At 46.0% G+C, this 25,161-nt stretch overlaps 1 protein-coding gene across 1 annotated transcript; it reads left to right on the plus strand.

The window, feature by feature from the left end:
* The first annotated feature begins 670 nt into the window (after nucleotides 1-670).
* Nucleotides 671-9,431, plus strand: nop53 (NOP53 ribosome biogenesis factor). Its single transcript, XM_042340787.1, has 13 exons — nucleotides 671-891; nucleotides 1,337-1,431; nucleotides 2,283-2,367; nucleotides 2,745-2,932; nucleotides 4,893-4,963; nucleotides 5,528-5,623; nucleotides 5,963-6,067; nucleotides 6,262-6,432; nucleotides 6,758-6,933; nucleotides 7,238-7,304; nucleotides 8,151-8,227; nucleotides 8,827-8,883; nucleotides 9,289-9,431. Exons 1-13 carry the CDS (start codon nucleotides 677-679, stop codon nucleotides 9,293-9,295), a joined length of 1,410 nt encoding a protein of 469 aa, XP_042196721.1. The 5' UTR covers nucleotides 671-676; the 3' UTR covers nucleotides 9,296-9,431.
* Nucleotides 9,432-25,161: the final 15,730 nt, after the last annotated feature.

Consider the following 25,161-nt stretch of genomic DNA (forward strand, 5'->3'; position numbering starts at 1 on the left):
GTAATGCGATCGGATAAATCATTATATTGTACAGTTGCGTGAAACACTGTCCTCTGGTGATGGAAATGGGTATTTGTCAATTTCAAACGTAGTAATGTTTAATAATAACAAACAACTCAAACGTAGTAATGTTTAATAATAATAATGGCCAAACTTTCAGTCACTGTAACCCCTTGGTATCCACCTCTCTGCCTCTCCCTCTTCAAAACACAACTGTTTCCACATTTTCTCCCCCAGCCTCGTCTCCCAGTTTGAAGAGCTTTGAGACGTCATTCAGTCGTTAAAGGAACTATGAGTTCTTGTTGCCGGTATTGCCAAAAAGTCTTTGAGGCTTCACAGTTAATTACGCCTAAGCGCAGCGACTGTGCTAGCTCCCACCATCAGGTGGCGCTGCACTGTTCGTAGTTGCAGTGCATGTCTCTCGTCAGCAGGTAGCGCTGCTCCGTTGTCAGGAACACGTGGTAGCGGCTGTGGGGAGTCAGACGAATCTGCCCTCGCGAACAGCAAAGCACTTTCCCCACTTGCCCATTACAGAGCAGAAAAAAATCCGCGCGTTTGAAGGAGACACAAAAGCTGAAAATGACCTTCAGAAAGGCGGCTGCGAGAGTGTCAGAACGGAATTTTGGGGGCGCGGAGGGGGGTGGGGTGAGGGGTGTTGGCTGCAGCGATGTGGCGAATGTGCGGCTGCGGCAGTCAGACAGACAAGATGGCGGCGAAGGGCCACACGGTCTCGGCTCCGAGTTTCCTTTCCTTCAAACTCCAACCGCGCGGCCCCGGGACCCGCAGGAAGCGCCGCAACAAGAACAAGAAGAAAAATTGGAGCAAATTCAGCGATGTCCGCGACGTGGAGGATTTTCTGGAGGACGTGAGATTCCAACAGCGAACAGTGGGGTGAGTGGGGGAGGGGGAAGGGAGGGGGTGAGGGGGAAGGGAGGGGGTGAGGGGGAAGGGAGGGGGTGAGGGGGAAGGGAGGGGGTGAGGGGGAAGGGAGGGGGTGAGGGGGAAGGGAGGGGGTGAAGGGGGAAGGGAGGGGGTGAAGGGGGAAGGGAGGGGGTGAGGGGGAAGGGAGGGGTTGGAGGGGGGAGGGGTTGGAGGGGAAGGGAGGGGGTGAGGGGGAAGGGAGGGGGAAGGGAGGGGGTGAGGGGGAAGGGAGGGGGGGAGGGGGAAGGGAGGGGGAAGGGAGGGGGTGAGGGGGAAGGGAGGGGGTGAGGGGTTGGAGGGGGGTTGACCATATTTTATAAACCAAATCCAGAGTCACGTGTGTTGTGGATGAGATGACAATGAGAAGCTGTTTTATTGTATGAAATTGCTCAGAGATTTTCCTGTTTGTTTCCAGGGGCCTCGTGTCCGAGAAGCCGGACAAGAACCTGTTCTTTGTTGACACCGGAGAGGTTGATGTCGGGAAGGTTGATTCCAAGGACGAAAAGAAAGGTTTGTTTTGTGTCACCGTGTTCTGGCTTCTCTCCCCCTCCTCTGTTAGATCGTGACTGAAGACCTTCCTCTTCGAGTGTGTTTACAGTCACCTCCTCCCTCCCCCGGCTTGGTGTCAGACTCTGCCACAGTTAAGCTCTAAGGCGCTGCCATGCGTGAGGGGCACAATATAACTGCAAGTTGTTGCTATCCACATACTCCCAAAAGATTGGTTTTAATATTTCCTCCACACATTTGCATTCTTATTACAGCAACAGCAACTTGTATTTGTATTGCGCTCTTCACACGGGGTAGTGTCCCGGAACACTATTAGGAATAAGAGCAGGATGAACAACAACTTGTACTTATATAGCGCCCTCCTCGCAAGGTCTGAACAATCTCCCAGATAAACAATTGTCCGGATACAATTGCTCATTCATTTGATGGTGGTTTGTAGGATATTGGTACGTGCAATTGGCTGACATGTTCACCTNAAAAAACACAAATCACTTCCTTTATTAGTGCGAAGCATTTTGAGACATCTTCCCAAAATGGAACAACAACAAGATTTCATTTATAGAACGCCTTTCACGTCGGGAGGATGTCCCAAGGCGCTGGACAGTTGGGTCGGAACCCGAGCGGGGAGAAGTGGTCAGGGTGAGAGGAGGGAAGGAGCGAGGAGGGGGTAGAGAGTCGAGAGGGTAGCTGAAGGCACGGTCGAAGAGAAGGTGCTATATCTTTAGTCCTGAGCAGCTCTTAAATGATTTAATTGTATTTCTCTGCTGTCTTTTCTCAATATTTTGCGTTACTTTTCAAATGCTTATCTAAGTAATTACACATTAATGACAAAATGATTTTCCCCCGGCCAATAGATCTGGTGTCAAACAAAAGGAAATTGAAACCTTTGCGAATAGACTTAATTCTGCAGCCAGATTCCAAGATTCCTGCACCCAAAAAGTAAGTTTAATGACTTCCTTTTTGGCAGGTTATGTGTAAAATGTTCCTTTCTGAAAACTTCTTTTCATATCTTTTATTTCCACTTCTCACCCACTGCCCCTTTTGTCTAATCATTCCACATATCAGCAGAGTGTGTTCTTGTCTGGGGTGATCCTGTTGCACCGTAAACTGTGAAATTATACCATGTGTTCTAGTTTATAAAGAGCTCTCTTCAAGTTCTTCAAAGTTGGCTTTAAAACAACATCACTTTGTCCCCCTCAATCTCACTGTGTCCCCTTACTCTCCCCAGTATCTCACGGTCCCCCTCAATCTCCCGCTCAATCTCACTCTGAGCGCCTTGATGTTTGGTATCTCACTGTGCCCCTTGATCTCCCCAGTATCCTCGCACATCAGATTCCAAACAGCCGGAAGCTGCGACAGAAACAGGAAAAGGAAAAGCGTCTGGGAATCGTCCCTCGCTCACAGCGCCTCCTGCAGGCCAGAGTGCGCAGCCCAGCCGTGAGAGTGAGACCAGTGGCCAACAATAACCCATCCAGAGAGTATTACAGCCTGTGGTCGGACACCAGTAAGAGGGGATTGGGGAGAGAGTACTACAGCCTGTGGTCGGACACCAGTAAGGGGAGGTAGTGCGGGGAGTGAGTACTACAGCCTGTGGTCGGACACTAAAATAACGTGTAGGAGCAGGAGTAGGCCATTCGGCCCTTCGAGCCTGTCCCGCCATTCAATCATGGCTGATCTTCTAATCTAACTCCAGCTAATAACCTGACCCTTCCTTATCCCCATATCCCTTAATCCCTTTTGTAATAAGAAACATATATGTTCAAGGATTGAGCGTCAACAGCTCTTTGGGGTATCGAGTTCCATACATTCACCACCCTTTGAGTGAAGAAGTTCTTCCTCAACTCAGTGCAAAAGGGCTAGCCTCTGATTTTAAGGTTGTGACCCCTGGTTTTAGTTTCTCCAACAGGGGAAACAATCTCCCACTATCTACTCTATCATGCCCTTTGATGATCTTATAGATTTCTATAAGATCCCGTCTAATTCTTCTATATTCTAGAGAATATAGATAGGCCCACATTGGTCAGCCTATCCTCGTAACTCATCCCCTTCATCCCTGGTACTAACCAAGTAAATCTATGCTGCACCTCCTCCAAGGCAAGTACATCCTTCCTTAAATAAGGAGACCAAAACTACACAGTATTACAGATGTGGTCTCACCAGGGTCCTATACAGTTGCAGCAAGACTTCCCTACTCATATATGCTAATCCTTTCATAATGAATGCTAACATACCGTTCACCTTCCTAATTGCTGCTGTACTTGCAGACTAACTTTCTGTGATTGGTGTACAAGGACACCCAAGTCCCTCTGGACGCTAACACATTCCAATCTCTCCCCTTCTAAAAAATAACCCGCTCTACTGTTTTTGCTACCGAGGTGGATGACTTTGCAATTCCCTACATTATACTTCATCTGCCACCTACCTGCCCAATCACCTAACCTATCTATGTCGTGCTGCATTTTTTTAATGTCCTCCTCTGTGTTGACACTTCCTCCTAGTTTTGTGTCATCCGTGAATTTAGATATATTAACTTCGATGTCCTTATCTAGATCGTTGATGTAGATGGTAAATAGCTGAGGCCCAAGGACTGATCCTTGTGGCACTCCACTAGTCACATCCCGCCAATCTGAAAAGGACCCATTTATCCCTACTCTTTGTTTCCTACCCGTTAACCATTCCCCAATCCACGTTAATATGCTTCCCCCCAATTCCATGGGCCCTTATCTTTTGGACTAACCTTTTATGTGGCACCTTATCCAATGCCTTCTGGAAGTCCAAATAGACCACATCCACTGATTCACCCTCATCTAGTTTACTGGAAATATCCTCNAAAAAAACTATGAGATTTGTTAAACTTGACTTCCCTTTTGTAAAGCCATGTTGACTTGGCCTAATTATATTGTGCTCCCCTAAATGAATGGTGAATGTATGGAACTCACAAAGGGCTGTTGACGCTCAGTCCTTGAACATATTCAAGACTGAGATAGATAGATTTCTTATTGCAAAAGGGATTAAGGGATATGGGGATAAGGCAGGGTCAGGTTATTAGCTGAAGTTAGATTAGAAGATCAGCCATGATTGAATGGTGGGGCAGGCTCGAAGAGCTCCTACATGTTATGTTAGAGTACTACAGCCTGGTCGGGCAGCAGTAAGGTGGGGGGAGGGGGGGAGAGAGTATTACAGCCTGTGGTTGGACAGCAGTAAGATGGGGGGAGTGGGGAGAGAGTACTACAGCCTGTTTAGGCAGAGCACGTGGGGGAGAGCTGGCAGCTAAATGCCATTTCAGTCCAAAAGTCAATTCAAACCATACTGAATTGGGATTAGGAGAGAGAGACGGGAGGATACACTATATTCTGTGAAGCGCTTTGAGACGTCTCAAAGACTTGATAATGCGCTATATCACATGTAAGGATTATTATTATTGATGTTCTGATCATAACATTGTGTGTCCTTGTTGCTGTCAGACCCTCTGGATGAGGAACTGGACGGCAAAGACGCCTGGTACTTGGAGCAGACCAAACAGAAACGGCTTGTGGTTGGTTAAGTTTCATTTATTGCTTCTGTGTCTGTCAGTGTGTGTCTGTCTCTTTTGCATGTTTTATATCATAACAGTATTGGCTGGAGACAACCCCACTCCCCAGCTTCCTCCCCACACGAGAGAAACTTGGATGATATAAAGTTGAAACTTGAAATTGCGATTAACTTTGCTTTTAGCAAAAACTGTTTCCAGAGGTTGTGGGTTCAAGCCCTACATCAGGACTTGGATCTCACACCAATAATAATAACACTTGTTTTTGATGTAGCGCTTTGTCACATTTTCAAGGCGCCTCAAATGCTTCACAGGATACACTGTAAAGTGAATTGACTGTGTTTTGTAGGTAAGCTGACACTCCTATATGGTTGTATTGTCCTTCCGGTGAGACTTCAAACCAAGGTCACATCTAACCCCTTACAGGAAGGTATTAAAGATCCTGAATACACAATGAAGAGTCTCTGTAACTTCATAAATGTAACTGTATTTCATGGCTGATTCACAGCAGCCAAATTATACTCAGCGACGTCTCTGGGCTTTTAATTGTCTCTTGTTTACTTCATGCAGCGTCCGGCCAGACTCAACCAGAAACCTTCCCAGGTGTCAGCGGTGGAGGTCATTGATCCTGGTGGCTCCTATAACCCAACGTTTGAAGCTCATCAGGTACAGGAATTGGAGAGGACAGTTACTCAGCCAATTTGCTGATTAATACTACAGCCTCTCTGATATTGGCAGTGCTAGCCTCAGGGCTACCGTTGACCTCGCTCTCCACCCCCTCCCCCCTGATCCCCTGACCCCCTCAGGGTTCCTGAGACTGATGAGACCCTCCTCTTCGACTGACTTTGGCCAACCTAAGCACACCCCTCCCCCCCGATCTCAACCCTCAGCTCGGGTGCAACCCTTCACTGTCCAGCGCCTTGGGACGTCCTCCAGATGTGAGGCGCTGTTTAAATGTCATGTATTGTAAAATAGTGGTTTTGACTCTTGTTACCTTGACATCAGGCTCTGCTGCTGAAGGCTCACGACGTGGAAGTGAAGAGACTGAAAGCCGAAGAGCGGATCGAGCGGCAGCTAAACTTCCCGACCTTAGACAAACTCCCAACCAAGGTGGGTGTGGCGTGGCCTTCTCTGTCCGGTCTTTAAACCCCGTCTCTGGCTCGTTCCCCTGTTGTCTGTATTGAGTGTCGGCCTGATCGCTGTCGCTGCCTGTAACGATCTCTACCAAGCTGCCCCACGTGAGGGTGCTATGTAAATGCAAGTTGTTGTTGATGATGGCTCCCTTTACCCTCGGTCGGCCGCAGGAGATGTTGTTTGAAGAGTTATGTCAGGGACTGGTGGAGTCGGAGGAAGAGGAAGATGAGCCAAGCAGGAAATGTGACGATGAGACGGAAGCTGGGCCGATGGGCAGCGCTGTTCGTTGTGAAAAGAAAACGGAACGAGATCGGAAAAGGGAGAAAGCCCTCAAAACACAGGTGGGTGTGGCTCAGTGAGCTTCTGGTCTGGGGGGAGAGGGCAGCAGTGTCGGGAGCTGTTAAACTGAGCTCCTGCGCGCGTTCTTAGAACATTGGAGGCCTGTAGCATAGTGGTTAGCACATTCACCTCATAAGCGAGGACCTGGGTTTCAATCCTGAGAAGGTCAGGTCAGGGTGAAACCTTATGCAAGTTTCCTTACTCCACACACACAACCTCTATTTACTGAACAGTAAGTAGGAACCCGGTTGTTAGTGGCTTGTGAGGCGAGTGTCCTCAGCACTACACTGGGGCAGTGGTCTCAGTTCTGATCACTGTGTGGTGCAGGAGCGGCGACTGCGAGAGGAGAAGCAGGCGCGGAGGCAGAGGCAGGAGCTGTTCCGGCTTCGCTCCATCAAAGGAGAAGTGAAACAGGTGGAGCTCAGACGAGCGTCAAGCAAAGCCAAGCGACTGGCCAAGCGACAAGCAGAGGCTCATAAGCCCCGCAGGCTGGGCAAGCTCCGGTACGTCTGTCAACAACAACAAATTACACTTGTCTGTTAGCACTTTATACTGTGTTATACTGCGGTTCAGAGCCTTACAGTGACCCTCGGAAACGTATGGACATCCACACACAGGCTGCATGCACTTGCGCACAGGCAGCTCGCGCTCAGGCCGCTCGCACCGCACAGGCCGCACGTGCTCACACACAGGCCACTCACGCTCAAACCCACACTCGCGCCCGACCGCTTGCAGATCATGTCCGCTCACACAGACCACTCACTCACCCCAAATTCCCACCCCCAACAAACACTGTTTCTTACTCAGATACGAAGAACCAGACATTGAGTTGAAGCTGAGCGACGAGTTGTCCGATTCACTGCGGAAACTGAAGGTTAGTGAGAGGAAGGGGGCGCGGTGGTCATTGACTTGAGGGTCGTGTGGGGGAGGTGATATGTGTGCGTAACCGATTAGAACACTGGAAATTATACTCGGTCATGTTCACTGATTAACCAAACTAATAATTCAGGCATTTGATACGCCTTATCACATTGTTGAGACATCTCAAAGCGCTTCACAGAATATACTTTAAAGTGTAGTGACTGTTTTGTGGGCGAAATGTGGCAGCCAATTCCGCACAGCCGTGGATTGAGTAGATCCCACAAACAGTCATGATTGAGTGACCAAATTATTATTTTATGGAATTATTACTACCAGAAAGCAATCCTTTAAAAAAAACTTCTTGACTTCTCTCTAACGGGATATTTAAGTGCTCTGGGACATCCCCCTGCGTGAGGGCCACTATATAAATGCTAGTCGATGTTGTTGGGTTAAATGGCTTAAGTGGTCTGTAACCTGCCCGATGACGAGAGCCATCCTTGCGCACAAAGTATTGCCAGTCTTCGGCTGGGAATGTGAAGAGAGCTCAGGGTCTCCCAGGCTGGACCGAGTGGGCCTTACTCTGGGAGCTGAGGGCAGAGATCATCACCTTACAACAATCGCTGTTAGTGACACTTAACGTTCTCTAACTAACATCAGGCACTTTATAGGAAGAGTGTGACTGTGTGTGGGGGGAGTGTTGGTGTATGGAGAGTGCGTGGCTGTGTTTGTGGGAGTGTATACCTATTTCCCATTGTAAAATCTCTATTCCCTGCGATACAATAACTGCGCAAGAGATGATGGCATCTGGTCACATGACAATGTTCTGATGTATCCCCTAATGACAATATTCCTTTCCCAGCCTGAGGGCAGTGTCCTGGCCGACAGGTTTAAGAGTTTACAGAAGAGGAATTTAATAGAACCCAGACAGAGAGCCAAGTAAGTGCCTCCAACTGACCGTTCCGTTAGTTTTATTTTTAAAATGTGAATCATTATCCAGGCTTCACTTGAGTATGAATCACAGTCTTGTTTAAACCGCGGCACTGATCCCATCAAACTTGTGTGTGTCAGGCCCAGAGTTTGGACACGAGCCTGGTCAGGGCTGATGCTCTGGTCAGGGTGGGGGCAGGGCCTTTTGAGTGACACATTAAGATTAGGGCCCGCCTCCCTGTTTCAGACAAGAAATTAAGCAAAAAGAATGAATTTTCCCATCTCTCTGGTGTCTGCGGGGAATAAACCTCACGTTGCTCCTGGGACGTGATGTGAAAAACACTGCTCACGTGTCATTGCTGTTTGTCGTTTGCTGTATTCTCACCTCATTCAAAACAGTTATAAGTTGCAAAGCCCCTCGTGTGAACTTCTGAAATTATTTCCACAGGACAAAACACTGAATCAACAGACTTTTCCGTTTAATTTTTTTTCAAAAGAAATAAAGATGGTTTTGGGAAAAGCTTAATATTTTTGATTCTTTCCTTTAATTAACATAAACCTTCATCTTCCCAATAGTTCAAGATTTGCATTTCTACTTTGGCTCTTAGGTTCAAGAGGAAATATCGGCTGAAATATGTTGAAAAGAGGACGTTTAGAGAGGTCACGTAAGTGTCTATTTTGAGGGCTGTGTGGTGAGGGGGGATGGAAGCTGTTTGTGTGAGGTGGGGGAGGGGAGGCTGGTTGTGTGAGGTGGGGGGAGGCTGTGAGGTGCTGGATGTCTTGGCACAGGCTAAAGCCAAACTAAACACAAGCCACAGGAAAAACACATCCTCGCGATATAACAGCAGCAATGTGGATTATTCCTCAGTTCAGCTCGCACTCAAGCCTCTCCCCCCCACCACCGCACTCCCCGCCCCCACTACACAATCCAGACCCCAACACCACACACACACACACACCACAGCCCCCGCCCCACACGCACGCACACAGCCCCCCGCCCGCCCTGTGCGAAGGGCACTATATAAATGTAAGTTGTTGCTCATTACATTTTAACCCTTTTTTTTCTCTAGGTTGTAGCTCTTGTGCCAAGCCACCAACAAGCTTCCTGCAGCTGAACCTGGCTCGTCAATACTGTTTGTGAAACAATGATTATATAGAGATGTGGGTCATGAAATATCTGAACAAAATAAAACTCATTGACTTGGAGTCAGAACATGTGTGTGTGTGTGTGTGTGGTGGGGCAGGTGGAGGCTAGCCCACATTAAATTCCATCTGCCACCTACTCCCCCACTCCCCTCGCCTATCTATATCCCGTTGCAATCTTTATGCATCATCCTCAGCTTACTCGCCCTCCTAGTTTAGTGTCATCCGCGAATTTAGATACATTCATTGTCCTCGTCTAGATCATCAATGTAAATAGCTGAGGCCCAAGCACTGATCCTTGTGGCACTCCACTAGTCACATCCTGCCAATTTGAAAATGACCCGTTTATCCCTATTCTCTGTTTTCTACCTGTTAGCCACTCTTCAATCCATGCTAATATGTTCCCATTTTGTGGGTCTTAACCTTGTGCAATCGCCTTTTGTGTGGCACTTTGTCAAATGCCTTCTTAAAATCTAAATATACCACATCTACTGGTTCCCCCCTATCTAACCTGCAGATACATCTTCAAAAAACTCTAAAAGATTAGATAAGCATGACTTCCCTTTTGTAAAGCCATGTTGACTCTGCCTAATCTTGTTATGGTCTTCCAGGAATCCCATATCATCCTTAATGAAGGACTCAAGAATTTTCCCTACCACTGATGTCAGACTAACTGGTCTATAGTTCCCCATCTTTTCTCTCCCACCGTTCTTAATTAGTGGTGTTATGTTTGCAATCTTCCAATCAATGGGAACCGTTCCAGAATCCAGAGAATTTTGGAAGATCAAACACAAGCCATCCACTACCTCAGTAGCCACCTCTTTTAAAACGCTAGGATATAGGCCATCATGTCCAGGGGATTTATCAGTTTTAAGACCTGACAATTTTCCTAAAACCATTTCTTTACATATATTAATTTTCCCAAGCTGCTTGCTAACATTGTCTTCTTGTTTCCCCTCTATTCTTGGTAGGTTTTCAGTGTCTTCAAAGGTGAAGACAGTAGCAAAGTACTTGTTTAATGAATCTGCCATGTCTTTGTCCCCAACTATAATTCTGCCCCATCTCTGCCTCTAACGTACCCACATTTACCTTTGACAGCCTCTTTCTCTTTATATATTTGTAAAAATTCTTACAGTCTGTCTTTATGTTCCTCGCTAGTCTGCCCTCATATTCCATTTTCTCCCTCTTAATCACGTTTTTGGTTCTCCTTTGTTGATCCCTAAAGTTCTTCCAATCCTCAGGTTTACTACTTGACCCTAACCCTAAGTGTCCGGTGGGGGGGGGGGGGGCAGGCGGCGCCCAGCGTCCGGTGGGGGGGGGGGCGGGCGGCTGTTTTATTGGTTGAAAAGTTGAGATGAAATAAAGTAAAAGGTTCAAACAGCTCAAACTTGCAGTTTGGGGAGAGAGTGTTTCTGACAGATTAACCAAAGACTTACTATAATTAGTGTAAGATTTCCCAGAGGCCAACGTTAGAGTTAACATGAGCCAAAATTAGTGAAAAATAAAACACAAAGCGAGATGGGACCAAATTAAAATACTGAGGTAAAGTGGTTGTTAACAAGATAATCAGGAATGAAATGTCAGGTGAGATATGGGAAGGAGATGTTGTAATACAAGGAACAATATAATCACAGGAAATGTGAATAGCAGATAAAATGGTAGTAAAATGTCACCATCAAGTTGTTCTCCACTTCAACAGTCAGCTTTCCTACACAGACAACAATAACCTACCTCTGTGTGATGGGAAGCCAGTGGAGTCAGGCAAGGGTGGTAAAGTCACAGAGTCTGGTGGGGGAGAGGAGATAGGCTGTAGATGATCTATATAAACCCATCTGAATTATCTAAACCAGCCAATAGCAAACAACACATGTGCTGATACTGATTGGTTCCAGCTGTGAAGAGAGGACCTTCAACTGGACCTTGTGCGGAATGGGATTCCCTCACTGGCCACATGACTGAAATGAACTTGTGGGTATTTAACCCAGAGGCTGAGCTCAATTATAGTCCAATCATCCGAGGAAAGAGTCACTCTATTAGCCCAGAGGGAGGAGAAGAGTTGCTGGAGGCTTGTGGTTCAGAGCATTGCAATGGGCAGTTTGCTCGTGGTGGGGCTTGGGTTGGTCTCTTTATGGACTATATCAGGTAAGTCTGTATTTATGAGAATCTTCATGTGGACTGTGAATTGTCTGCAATGTTGATTTTCTTTTGTGAAGGGAAAGTGTCCAAACCTTGGGTGTTGTCTGTCCTGTGAGCTTCAAAGACATTATCACTGTCCACCTACCCTTGATGTAAATTGTGAATAAAACTTGGCTGGTTTGGCTTCTCCTTTTATTGTGTAACTTGTCTCAAAAAATTGCTATTTAATTCCTATCTGGTGGTCTATAGACAACTCTCACCAAAGTCTCGTTTCCTTTACTGTTCCTTATATCTACCCATAGTGTTTCTGTGGCCTGATCACCTTTACTGAAGTTCTTTCTATCTACTGCTGTACTTGAATGTTATCCACATTGCTCTTTCTCCTTTCTCAATTTCCCTATCCTTTCTAAAGATCTTACAGCCAGGAATATTTAGCTCTCAGTAATGCCCAGCTTGTAGCCAAGTCTCTGTAATGGCTGCTACATCAGACTGTTTAAGCTGAATTTGTGTTTCTAATTTGTTTTATTCTTTTATACTATATGTATTTCTGGACAGACACTTATTAGGCTAACTATCATCACTTGCCCGTATGCACAATGGTGTTTTTTTTGTGTGTTTATTTCCAAAAAACATTTCTTTCTGGAGGAACTATTATTTATCACTTTGTTTTCTAACGTTTGCTCTTCTCTCAGTCTTTTGTTTACTGTTTCCACTTGAGTGAGAGGTTGTCCTGGAATCAGTGCAGGTTTGTGTTGCTCTTGAACGCTGGGCTAATGCTCGTTCATACCAGATGATCACTGAATTGTCATACATCAATGAACTTAAGAGACCTTGTCCCCATCTATCTGTTTGATGTAGTTTGTGACCAACTATTGACTTGTCTGGCTTCCTTTTATCGTGTAACCCATCTCTAGAAGAGCAATGACAGAATAACTGTGTGGAATCTTTGTTTTGCAGTTGCAGCTTAGTGTTAATTAGGATTAATCTCAGCATTAATTAACTAACCTGAGCCATCATCTAAATTTTGGCTGAAGATGTCCAACTGGAAATCATTTGGAGATGAGGTGCAGCTGAAACCCATGGGAGATGTAAGTCATTAATGCACAGAGCTCAGTCATCACCTGAAGGTGAGTCTAGATTAATGGGGACGCAACTGAAGTTTGTGGCCTGTTTCTCTCTCTAGCACCTTGGGACTTGTGGAGGATCAGGCAAGTCTGTACTAGTAGTAACCCTGTGATGACAGCAAAGGTGGTATCTTTTTTTCTCACACCTTTCCACACTCCAGAGGTTTGGCAATACTATGTCGACTTCATGCAGGATGTCTGACATTCAAACATGTATGAGCCAAACTCTTGTTCACACTGGAGGTTGAGATTAGAAGTCGTTAATAACAGACTCGTGTTTGAGAGGGACAGGATGGGGAGATATTGCTGGATTAATGTGGTGAGGTGACAGGTTGGGTCGAGGGTAGATTTTTTTGGTACAGAGTATACAAATTGCAGAGATTGAAGTCAGACACTGTAATTAGATGGTCAGATTTGTGTTTAGATTTGATAACATCTGTTATAATAGTTTGATTTGAAATTAGACTGAATTTGTGTGTTGGGTAATAAGAGTCTCCGTGTGAAGGTTGGTATATTTTCTCAGTGCCAGTGTCTGTCAAGGTTGGTTGGGTTTAGTGGCTGAGAGTTAGTTTGTGTTGGGGCTGGTTGTGGAGCATCAGTTTGTGTGCGAGTTGGTTCAGGGCAGGTGTAGCGTCAGTGACTGTCTGTCGAGGCCAGTCGAGTGCAGTTGTTGAGGGTTAGAGTCTTTCAGGCCTGGCTCAGTGCAGTTGCCTCGGGTCAGTCGCTGCCAGGGCTGGGTCGGAGCAGTTTGCACAGCTGGTCTGCTAGTGACCGGCAATGTGTAGCTGCCGAGAGTCAGTGGCTGCCGGGTCTGGGTCAGTGTGGCTGCCACGAGTCGGGTTCTGTTCAGACTGGTTTAGTGTAGTCGAGTCAGTTTATGCTGAGATTGGTTCAGAGTTGGGTTTGTCGAGGTGAGTTAGTCCAGTTGTTGAGAGTTGGTTTCTCTCAGTGTTTCCTTAGAGTAGTTGAGATTTGGGTTCAGTTGAGGGGGTGTTTGAGAGTTGGCTTGTATCAGGGCAGGTTCAGTGTAGTAACAGTAGTTTAGTGAGTGGGGCCAAGGTTGGATTAGTAGAATTGTTGAGAATGAATTTCTGTGGATTTGATCAGTGAAGATCACGAGAGTTGGTCAGTGTCAGGGCTGGTGTAGTGAAGTTGAGGTGTTGTGAGACGGGATTGCTTTTGTGTTGCTGAGTTGGTTTATCAGAGAATCTTCTGTAGTTATCGATGTAGTTCATGTTGAGATTGGTTCAGTGTATTTGATGGGAGTTGGTCAGTGTCAGGGATGGTTCAGTGTAGGGACACAACCAATTTATTTACAGCAGAGCTTGGGTCGTGCTGGTTGCGAATTTGGCCTATACGGTAAGTGTGGTTTTGTGGAAACCTTAGTATATTTGTATCCTTTCTTTTCAGCAAGTTGGAATTCGCGGTAGACAAGGTAAGTGTAATAGCGGAAACCTATGTTGGCAACTAAAGCTATTACACTCTTTCTCTCTCGCACCTTTCCACACTCCAGATGTTTGGCTAACATTATGTGGACATCATGCAGGATGTTTGACATCCAAAGACATGTGAGCCAAACTCTGGTTGACACTGGAGGTTGAGATTAGAAGTCGTTAGTAACAAAGACTGGGGTTTAAGAGGGACAAGGTGAGGAGATGTTGCTGAGTTAATGTGGTGAGGTGACATTTTGGATCGAGGGTAGAATTAATTGGTACAGATTGTATGAATTGCAGAGATTGAAGTCACACTGTAGTTGGATGGTATAAGGTTTGATTTGATAACATCTATTACAAGAGTTTGATCTGAGATCAGAGTGAATTTGTGCATTGTTGGGTAATATAGAGTCTCTGTGTGAAGGTTGGTATATTTTCTCAGTGCCAGTGTCTGTCAAGGTTGGTTGGGTTTAGTGGCTGAGAGTGAGTTTGTGTTGGGGCTGGTTGTGGAGCATCAGTTTGTGTGCGAGTTGGTTCAGGGCAGGTGTAGCGTCAGTGACTGTCTGTCGAGTGCAGTTGTTGAGGGTTAGAGTCTTTCAGGCCTGGCTCAGTGCAGTTGCCTCGGGTCAGTCGCTGCCAGGGCTGGGTCGGAGCAGTTTGCACAGCTGGTCTGCTAGTGACCGGCAATGTGTAGCTGCCGAGAGTCAGTGGCTGCCGGGTCTGGGTCAGTGTGGCTGCCACGAGTCGGGTTCTGTTCAGACTGGTTTAGTGTAGTCGAGTCAGTTTATGCTGAGATTGGTTCAGAGTTGGGTTTGTCGAGGTGAGTTAGTCCAGTTGTTGAGAGTTGGTTTCTCTCAGTGTTTCCTTAGAGTAGTTGAGATTTGGGTTCAGTTGAGGGGGTGTTTGAGAGTTGGCTTGTATCAGGGCAGGTTCAGTGTAGTAACAGAGTAGTTTACTGAGTGGGGCCAAGGTTGGATTAGTAGAATTGTTGAGAATGAATTTCTGTGGATTTGATCAGTGAAGATCACGAGAGTTGGTCAGTGTCAGGGCTGGTGTAGTGAAGTTGAGGTGTTGTGAGACGGGATTGCTTTGTGTTGCTGAGTTGGTTTATCAGAGAATCTTCTGTAGTTATCGATGTAGTTCATGTTGAGATTGGTTCAGTGTATTTGATGGGAGTTGGTCAGTGTCAGGGATGGTTCAGTGTAGGTACACAACCAATTTATTTACAGCAGAGCTTGGGTCGTGCTGGTTGCGAATTTGGCCTATACGGTAAGTGTGGTTTTGTGGAAACCTTAGTATATTTGTATCCTTTCTTTTCAGCAAGTTGGAATTCGCGGTAGACAAGGTAAGTGTAATAGCGGAAACCTATGTTGGCAACTAAAGCTATTACACTCTTTCTCTCTCGCACCTTTCCACACTCCAGATGTTTGGCAACATTATGTGGACATCATGCAGGATGTTTGACATCCAAACACATGTGAGCCAAACTCTGGTTGACACTGGAGGTTGAGATTAGAAGTCGTTAGTAACAAAGACTGGGGGTTTAAGAGGGACAAGGTGAGGAGATGTTGCTGAGTTAATGTGGTGAGGTGACATTTTGGATCGAGGGTAGAATTAATTGGTACAGATTGTATGAATTGCAGAGATTGAAGTCACACTGTAGTTGGATGGTATAAGGTTTGATTTGATAACATCTATTACAAGAGTTTGATCTGAGATCAGAGTGAATTTGTGCATTGTTGGGTAATATAGAGTCTCTGTGTGAAGGTTGGTATATTTTCTCAGTGCCAGTGTCTGTCAAGGTTGGTTGGGTTTAGTGGCTGAGAGTGAGTTTGTGTTGGGGCTGGTTGTGGAGCATCAGTTTGTGTGCGAGTTGGTTCAGGGCAGGTGTAGCGTCAGTGACTGTCTGTCGAGTGCAGTTGTTGAGGGTTAGAGTCTTTCAGGCCTGGCTCAGTGCAGTTGCCTCGGGTCAGTCGCTGCCAGGGCTGGGTCGGAGCAGTTTGCACAGCTGGTCTGCTAGTGACCGGCAATGTGTAGCTGCCGAGAGTCAGTGGCTGCCGGGTCTGGGTCAGTGTGGCTGCCACGAGTCGGGTTCTGTTCAGACTGGTTTAGTGTAGTCGAGTCAGTTTATGCTGAGATTGGTTCAGAGTTGGGTTTGTCGAGGTGAGTTAGTCCAGTTGTTGAGAGTTGGTTTCTCTCAGTGTTTCCTTAGAGTAGTTGAGATTTGGGTTCAGTTGAGGGGGTGTTTGAGAGTTGGCTTGTATCAGGGCAGGTTCAGTGTAGTAACAGTAGTTTACTGAGTGGGGCCAAGGTTGGATTAGTAGAATTGTTGAGAATGAATTTCTGTGGATTTGATCAGTGAAGATCACGAGAGTTGGTCAGTGTCAGGGCTGGTGTAGTGAAGTTGAGGTGTTGTGAGACGGGATTGCTTTTGTGTTGCTGAGTTGGTTTATCAGAGAATCTTCTGTAGTTATCGATGTAGTTCATGTTGAGATTGGTTCAGTGTATTTGATGGGAGTTGGTCAGTGTCAGGGATGGTTCAGTGTAGGGACACAACCAATTTATTTACAGCAGAGCTTGGGTCGTGCTGGTTGCGAATTTGGCCTATACGGTAAGTGTGGTTTTGTGGAAACCTTAGTATATTTGTATCCTTTCTTTTCAGCAAGTTGGAATTCGAGGTAGACAAGGTAAGTGTAATAGCGGAAACCTATGTTGGCAACTAAAGCTATTACACTCTTTCTCTCTCGCACCTTTCCACACTCCAGATGTTTGGCAACATTATGTGGACATCATGCAGGATGTTTGACATCCAAACACATGTGAGCCAAACTCTGGTTGACACTGGAGGTTGAGATTAGAAGTCGTTAGTAACAAAGACTGGGGTTTAAGAGGGACAAGGTGAGGAGATGTTGCTGAGTTAATGTGGTGAGGTGACATTTTGGATCGAGGGTAGAATTAATTGGTACAGATTGTATGAATTGCAGAGATTGAAGTCACACTGTAGTTGGATGGTATAAGGTTTGATTTGATAACATCTATTACAAGAGTTTGATCTGAGATCAGAGTGAATTTGTGCATTGTTGGGTAATATAGAGTCTCTGTGTGAAGGTTGGTATATTTTCTCAGTGCCAGTGTCTGTCAAGGTTGGTTGGGTTTAGTGGCTGAGAGTGAGTTTGTGTTGGGGCTGGTTGTGGAGCATCAGTTTGTGTGCGAGTTGGTTCAGGGCAGGTGTAGCGTCAGTGACTGTCTGTCGAGTGCAGTTGTTGAGGGTTAGAGTCTTTCAGGCCTGGCTCAGTGCAGTTGCCTCGGGTCAGTCGCTGCCAGGGCTGGGTCGGAGCAGTTTGCACAGCTGGTCTGCTAGTGACCGGCAATGTGTAGCTGCCGAGAGTCAGTGGCTGCCGGGTCTGGGTCAGTGTGGCTGCCACGAGTCGGGTTCTGTTCAGACTGGTTTAGTGTAGTCGAGTCAGTTTATGCTGAGATTGGTTCAGAGTTGGGTTTGTCGAGGTGAGTTAGTCCAGTTGTTGAGAGTTGGTTTCTCTCAGTGTTTCCTTAGAGTAGTTGAGATTTGGGTTCAGTTGAGGGGGTGTTTGAGAGTTGGCTTGTATCAGGGCAGGTTCAGTGTAGTAACAGTAGTTTACTGAGTGGGGCCAAGGTTGGATTAGTAGAATTGTTGAGAATGAATTTCTGTGGATTTGATCAGTGAAGATCACGAGAGTTGGTCAGTGTCAGGGCTGGTGTAGTGAAGTTGAGGTGTTGTGAGACGGGATTGCTTTTGTGTTGCTGAGTTGGTTTATCAGAGAATCTTCTGTAGTTATCGATGTAGTTCATGTTGAGATTGGTTCAGTGTATTTGATGGGAGTTGGTCAGTGTCAGGGATGGTTCAGTGTAGGTACACAACCAATTTATTTACAGCAGAGCTTGGGTCGTGCTGGTTGCGAATTTGGCCTATACGGTAAGTGTGGTTTTGTGGAAACCTTAGTATATTTGTATCCTTTCTTTTCAGCAAGTTGGAATTCGCGGTAGACAAGGTAAGTGTAATAGCGGAAACCTATGTTGGCAACTAAAGCTATTACACTCTTTCTCTCTCGCACCTTTCCACACTCCAGATGTTTGGCAACATTATGTGGACATCATGCAGGATGTTTGACATCCAAAGACATGTGAGCCAAACTCTGGTTGACACTGGAGGTTGAGATTAGAAGTCGTTAGTAACAAAGACTGGGATTTAAGAGGGACAAGGTGAGGAGATGTTGCTGAGTAAATGTGGTGAGGTGACATTTTGGATCGAGGGTAGAATTAATTGGTACAGATTGTATGAATTGCAGAGATTGAAGTCACACTGTAGTTGGATGGTATAAGGTTTGATTTGATAACATCTATTACAAGAGTTTGATCTGAGATCAGAGTGAATTTGTGCATTGTTGGGTAATATAGAGTCTCTGTGTGAAGGTTGGTATATTTTCTCAGTGCCAGTGTCTGTCAAGGTTGGTTGGGTTTAGTGGCTGAGAGTTAGTTTGTGTTGGGGCTGGTTGTGGAGCATCAGTTTGTGTGCGAGTTGGTTCAGGGCAGGTGTAGCGTCAGTGACTGTCTGTCGAGGCCAGTCGAGTGCAGTTGTTGAGGGTTAGAGTCTTTCAGGCCTGGCTCAGTGCAGTTGCCTCGGGTCAGTCGCTGCCAGGGCTGGGTCGGAGCAGTTTGCACAGCTGGTCTGCTAGTGACCGGCAATGTGTAGCTGCCGAGAGTCAGTGGCTGCCGGGTCTGGGTCAGTGTGGCTGCCACGAGTCGGGTTCTGTTCAGACTGGTTTAGTGTAGTCGAGTCAGTTTATGCTGAGATTGGTTCAGAGTTGGGTTTGTCGAGGTGAGTTAGTCCAGTTGTTGAGAGTTGGTTTCTCTCAGTGTTTCCTTAGAGTAGTTGAGATTTGGGTTCAGTTGAGGGGGTGTTTGAGAGTTGGCTTGTATCAGGGCAGGTTCAGTGTAGTAACAGAGTAGTTTACTGAGTGGGGCCAAGGTTGGATTAGTAGAATTGTTGAGAATGAATTTCTGTGGATTTGATCAGTGAAGATCACGAGAGTTGGTCAGTGTCAGGGCTGGTGTAGTGAAGTTGAGGTGTTGTGAGACGGGACTTGCTTTGTGTTGCTGAGTTGGTTTATCAGAGAATCTTCTGTAGTTATCGATGTAGTTCATGTTGAGATTGGTTCAGTGTATTTGATGGGAGTTGGTCAGTGTCAGGGATGGTTCAGTGTAGGTACACAACCAATTTATTTACAGCAGAGCTTGGGTCGTGCTGGTTGCGAATTTGGCCTATACGGTAAGTGTGGTTTTGTGGAAACCTTAGTATATTTGTATCCTTTCTTTTCAGCAAGTTGGAATTCGCGGTAGACAAGGTAAGTGTAATAGCGGAAACCTATGTTGGCAACTAAAGCTATTACACTCTTTCTCTCTCGCACCTTTCCACACTCCAGATGTTTGGCAACATTATGTGGACTTCATGCAGGATGTCTGGCATCTGAACACATGTGAGCCTTAACTCTAGTTTACATTGTAGATTCAATTATGAAGTTGTCATTCAGATAGTGTAAGATTAGATGTATATTCAGATTTGATATTATCAGTTTCTTTTAATATTTTTGCAAGTGGGTGATACAGTGAAGTTAAGAGCTGATGTTTGAACATTGTTGAAGTGAAATTTTGAGAGTTGATTGCTGTCAGCGTTGTTTGAGGATTCAGTTCATGTTGAGTTGATTCAAGGCTGAGAGTTGGTTTGTGTCAGAGTTGTTTGAGGTTGAATAGATTCAGGGCCAAGAGTTGGTTTCTGTCAGCGCTGCTTTGAAGCGGGGTCTCAAAGTCCGTTTACTAGCGACTCGGCTTTGTGTATCTGCTGAGATTCAGTTGCTGTCAGCGTTGTTTGAGGGTTCAGTTTATGTTGAGTTGATTCAAGGCTGAGAGTTGGTTTGTGTCAGAGTTGTTTGAGGTTGAATAGATTCAGGGCCAAGAGTTGGTTTCTGTCAGCGCTGCTTTGAAGCGGGGTCTCAAAGTCCGTTTACTAGCGACTGGCTTTGTGTATCTGCTGAGATTCAGTTGCTGTCAGCGTTGTTTGAGGGTTCAGTTTATGTTGAGTTGATTCAAGGCTGAGAGTTGGTTTGTGTCAGAGTTGTTTGAGGTTGAATAGATTCAGGGCCAAGAGTTGGTTTCTGTCAGCGCTGCTTTGAAGCGGGGTCTCAAAGTCCGTTTACCAGCGACTGGCTTTGTGTATCTGCTGAGATTCAGTTGCTGTCAGCGTTGTTTGAGTGTTCAGTTTATGTTGAGTTGATTCAAGGCTGAGAGTTGGTTGAGGTTGAATAGAATCAGGGCCAAGAGTTGGTTTCTGTCAGCGCTGCTTTGAAGCGGGGTCTCAAAGTCCGTTTACTAGCGACTGGCTTTGTGTATCTGCTGAGATTCAGTTGCTGTCAGCGTTGTTTGAGGGTTCAGTTTATGTTGAGTTGATTCAAGGCTGAGAGTTGGTTTGTGTCAGAGTTGTTTGAGGTTGAATAGATTCAGGGCCAAGAGTTGGTTTCTGTCAGCGCTGCTTTGAAGCGGGGTCTCAAAGTCCGTTTACTAGCGACTGGCTTTGTGTATCTGCTGAGATTCAGTTGCTGTCAGCGTTGTTTGAGGGTTCAGTTTATGTTGAGTTGATTCAAGGCTGAGAGTTAGTTTGTGTCAGAGTTGTTTGAGGTTGAATAGATTCAGGGCCAAGAGTTGGTTTCTGTCAGCACTGCTTTGAAGCGGGGTCTCAAAGTCCGTTTACTAGGGACATAGCTTTGTGTATCTGCTGAGATTCAGTTGCTGTCAGCATTGTTTGAGGGTTCGGTTTATGTTGAGTTGATTCAAGGCTGAGAGTTGGTTTGTGTCAGAGTTGTTTGAGGTTGAATAGATTCAGGGCCAAGAGTTGGTTTCTGTCAGCGCTGCTTTGAAGCGGGGTCTCAAAGTCCGTTTACTAGCGACTGGCTTTGTGTATCTGCTGAGATTCAGTTGCTGTCAGCATTGTTTGAGGGTTCGGTTTATGTTGAGTTGATTCAAGGCTGAGAGTTGGTTTGTGTCAGAGTTGTTTGAGGTTGAATAGATTCAGGGCCAAGAGTTGGTTTCTGTCAGCGCTGCTTTGAAGCGGGGTCTCAAAGTCCGTTTACTAGGGACTTGGCTTTGTGTATCTGCTGAGATTCAGTTGCTGTCAGCGTTGTTTGAGGGTTCAGTTTATGTTGAGTTGATTCAAGGCTGAGAGTTGGTTTGTGTCAGAGTTGTTTGAGGTTGAATAGATTCAGGGCCAAGAGTTGGTTTCTGTCAGCGCTGCTTTGAAGCGGGGTCTCAAAGTCCGTTTACTAGGGACTTGGCTTTGTGTATCTGCTGAGATTCAGTTGCTGTCAGCGTTGTTTGAGGGTTCAGTTTATGTTGAGTTGATTCAAGGCTGAGAGTTGGTTGAGGTTGAATAGATTCAGGGCCAAGAGTTGGTTTCTGTCAGCGCTGCTTTGAAGCGGGGTCTCAAAGTCCGTTTACTAGCGACTGGCTTTGTGTATCTGCTGAGATTCAGTTGCTGTCAGCATTGTTTGAGGGTTCAGTTTATGTTGAGTTGATTCAAGGCTGAGAGTTGGTTTGTGTCAGAGTTGTTTGAGGTTGAATAGATTCAGGGCCAAGAGTTGGTTTCTGTCAGCGCTGCTTTGAAGCGGGGTCTCAAAGTCCGTTTACTAGCGACTGGCTTTGTGTATCTGCTGAGATTCAGTTGCTGTCAGCGTTGTTTGAGGGTTCAGTTTATGTTGAGTTGATTCAAGGCTGAGAGTTGGTTTGTGTCAGAGTTGTTTGAGGTTGAATAGATTCAGGGCCAAGAGTTGGTTTCTGTCAGCGCTGCTTTGAAGCGGGGTCTCAAAGTCCGTTTACTAGCGACTGGCTTTGTGTATCTGCTGAGATTCAGTTGCTGTCAGCGTTGTTTGAGGGTTCAGTTTATGTTGAGTTGATTCAAGGCTGAGAGTTGGTTTGTGTCAGAGTTGTTTGAGGTTGAATAGATTCAGGGCCAAGAGTTGGTTTCTGTCAGCGCTGCTTTGAAGCGGGGTCTCAAAGTCCGTTTACTAGCGACTGGCTTTGTGTATCTGCTGAGATTCAGTTGCTGTCAGCGTTGTTTGAGGGTTCAGTTTATGTTGAGTTGATTCAAGGCTGAGAGTTGGTTTGTGTCAGAGTTGTTTGAGGTTGAATAGATTCAGGGCCAAGAGTTGGTTTCTGTCAGCGCTGCTTTGAAGCGGGGTCTCAAAGTCCGTTTACCAGCGACTGGCTTTGTGTATCTGCTGAGATTCAGTTGCTGTCAGCGTTGTTTGAGGGTTCAGTTTATGTTGAGTTGATTCAAGGCTGAGAGTTGGTTGAGGTTGAATAGAATCAGGGCCAAGAGTTGGTTTCTGTCAGCGCTGCTTTGAAGCGGGGTCTCAAAGTCCGTTTACTAGCGACTGGCTTTGTGTATCTGCTGAGATTCAGTTGCTGTCAGCGTTGTTTGAGGGTTCAGTTTATGTTGAGTTGATTCAAGGCTGAGAGTTGGTTTGTGTCAGAGTTGTTTGAGGTTGAATAGATTCAGGGCCAAGAGTTGGTTTCTGTCAGCGCTGCTTTGAAGCGGGGTCTCAAAGTCCGTTTACTAGGGACATAGCTTTGTGTATCTGCTGAGATTCAGTTGCTGTCAGCATTGTTTGAGGGTTCGGTTTATGTTGAGTTGATTCAAGGCTGAGAGTTGGTTTGTGTCAGAGTTGTTTGAGGTTGAATAGATTCAGGGCCAAGAGTTGGTTTCTGTCAGCGCTGCTTTGAAGCGGGGTCTCAAAGTCCGTTTACTAGGGACTTGGCTTTGTGTATCTGCTGAGATTCAGTTGCTGTCAGCGTTGTTTGAGGGTTCAGTTTATGTTGAGTTGATTCAAGGCTGAGAGTTGGTTTGTGTCAGAGTTGTTTGAGGTTGAATAGATTCAGGGCCAAGAGTTGGTTTCTGTCAGCGCTGCTTTGAAGCGGGGTCTCAAAGTCCGTTTACTAGGGACTTGGCTTTGTGTATCTGCTGAGATTCAGTTGCTGTCAGCGTTGTTTGAGGGTTCAGTTTATGTTGAGTTGATTCAAGGCTGAGAGTTGGTTGAGGTTGAATAGATTCAGGGCCAAGAGTTGGTTTCTGTCAGCGCTGCTTTGAAGCGGGGTCTCAAAGTCCGTTTACTAGGGACATAGCTTTGTGTATCTGCTGAGATTCAGTTGCTGTCAGCGTTGTTTGAGGGTTCAGTTTATGTTGAGTTGATTCAAGGCTGAGAGTTGGTTGAGGTTGAATAGAATCAGGGCCAAGAGTTGGTTTCTGTCAGCGCTGCTTTGAAGCGGGGTCTCAAAGTCCGTTTACTAGCGACTGGCTTTGTGTATCTGCTGAGATTCAGTTGCTGTCAGCATTGTTTGAGGGTTCAGTTTATGTTGAGTTGATTCAAGGCTGAGAGTTGGTTTGTGTCAGAGTTGTTTGAGGTTGAATAGATTCAGGGCCAAGAGTTGGTTTCTGTCAGCGCTGCTTTGAAGCGGGGTCTCAAAGTCCGTTTACTAGCGACTGGCTTTGTGTATCTGCTGAGATTCAGTTGCTGTCAGCGTTGTTTGAGGGTTCAGTTTATGTTGAGTTGATTCAAGGCTGAGAGTTGGTTTGTGTCAGAGTTGTTTGAGGTTGAATAGATTCAGGGCCAAGAGTTGGTTTCTGTCAGCGCTGCTTTGAAGCGGGGTCTCAAAGTCCGTTTACCAGCGACTGGCTTTGTGTATCTGCTGAGATTCAGTTGCTGTCAGCGTTGTTTGAGGGTTCAGTTTATGTTGAGTTGATTCAAGGCTGAGAGTTAGTTTGTGTCAGAGTTGTTTGAGGTTGAATAGATTCAGGGCCAAGAGTTGGTTTCTGTCAGCGCTGCTTTGAAGCGGGGTCTCAAAGTCCGTTTACTAGCGACTGGCTTAGTGTATCTGCTGAGATTCAGTTGCTGTCAGCGTTGTTTGAGGGTTCGGTTTATGTTGAGTTGATTCAAGGCTGAGAGTTGGTTTGTGTCAGAGTTGTTTGAGGTTGAATAGATTCAGGGCCAAGAGTTGGTTTCTGTCAGCGCTGCTTTGAAGCGGGGTCTCAAAGTCCGTTTACTAGGGACTTGGCTTTGTGTATCTGCTGAGATTCAGTTGCTGTCAGCGTTGTTTGAGGGTTCAGTTTATGTTGAGTTGATTCAAGGCTGAGAGTTGGTTTGTGTCAGAGTTGTTTGAGGTTGAATAGATTCAGGGCCAAGAGTTGGTTTCTGTCAGCGCTGCTTTGAAGCGGGGTCTCAAAGTCCGTTTACTAGGGACTTGGCTTTGTGTATCTGCTGAGATTCAGTTGCTGTCAGCGTTGTTTGAGGGTTCAGTTTATGTTGAGTTGATTCAAGGCTGAGAGTTGGTTGAGGTTGAATAGATTCAGGGCCAAGAGTTGGTTTCTGTCAGCGCTGCTTTGAAGCGGGGTCTCAAAGTCCGTTTACTAGGGACATAGCTTTGTGTATCTGCTGAGATTCAGTTGCTGTCAGCGTTGTTTGAGGGTTCAGTTTATGTTGAGTTGATTCAAGGCTGAGAGTTGGTTGAGGTTGAATAGAATCAGGGCCAAGAGTTGGTTTCTGTCAGCGCTGCTTTGAAGCGGGGTCTCAAAGTCCGTTTACTAGCGACTGGCTTTGTGTATCTGCTGAGATTCAGTTGCTGTCAGCGTTGTTTGAGGGTTCAGTTTATGTTGAGTTGATTCAAGGCTGAGAGTTGGTTTGTGTCAGAGTTGTTTGAGGTTGAATAGATTCAGGGCCAAGAGTTGGTTTCTGTCAGCGCTGCTTTGAAGCGGGGTCTCCAAGTCCGTTTACTAGCGACTGGCTTTGTGTATCTGCTGAGATTCAGTTGCTGTCAGCGTTGTTTGAGGGTTCAGTTTATGTTGAGTTGATTCAAGGCTGAGAGTTGGTTTGTGTCAGAGTTGTTTGAGGTTGAATAGATTCAGGGCCAAGAGTTGGTTTCTGTCAGCGCTGCTTTGAAGCGGGGTCTCCAAGTCCGTTTACTAGCGACTGGCTTTGTGTATCTGCTGAGATTCAGTTGCTGTCAGCGTTGTTTGAGGGTTCAGTTT

This window comes from Callorhinchus milii, unplaced genomic scaffold (assembly GCF_018977255.1).
Source record: "Callorhinchus milii isolate IMCB2004 unplaced genomic scaffold, IMCB_Cmil_1.0 Scaffold15, whole genome shotgun sequence".
NCBI classification, from domain to species: Eukaryota; Metazoa; Chordata; class Chondrichthyes; order Chimaeriformes; family Callorhinchidae; genus Callorhinchus; species Callorhinchus milii.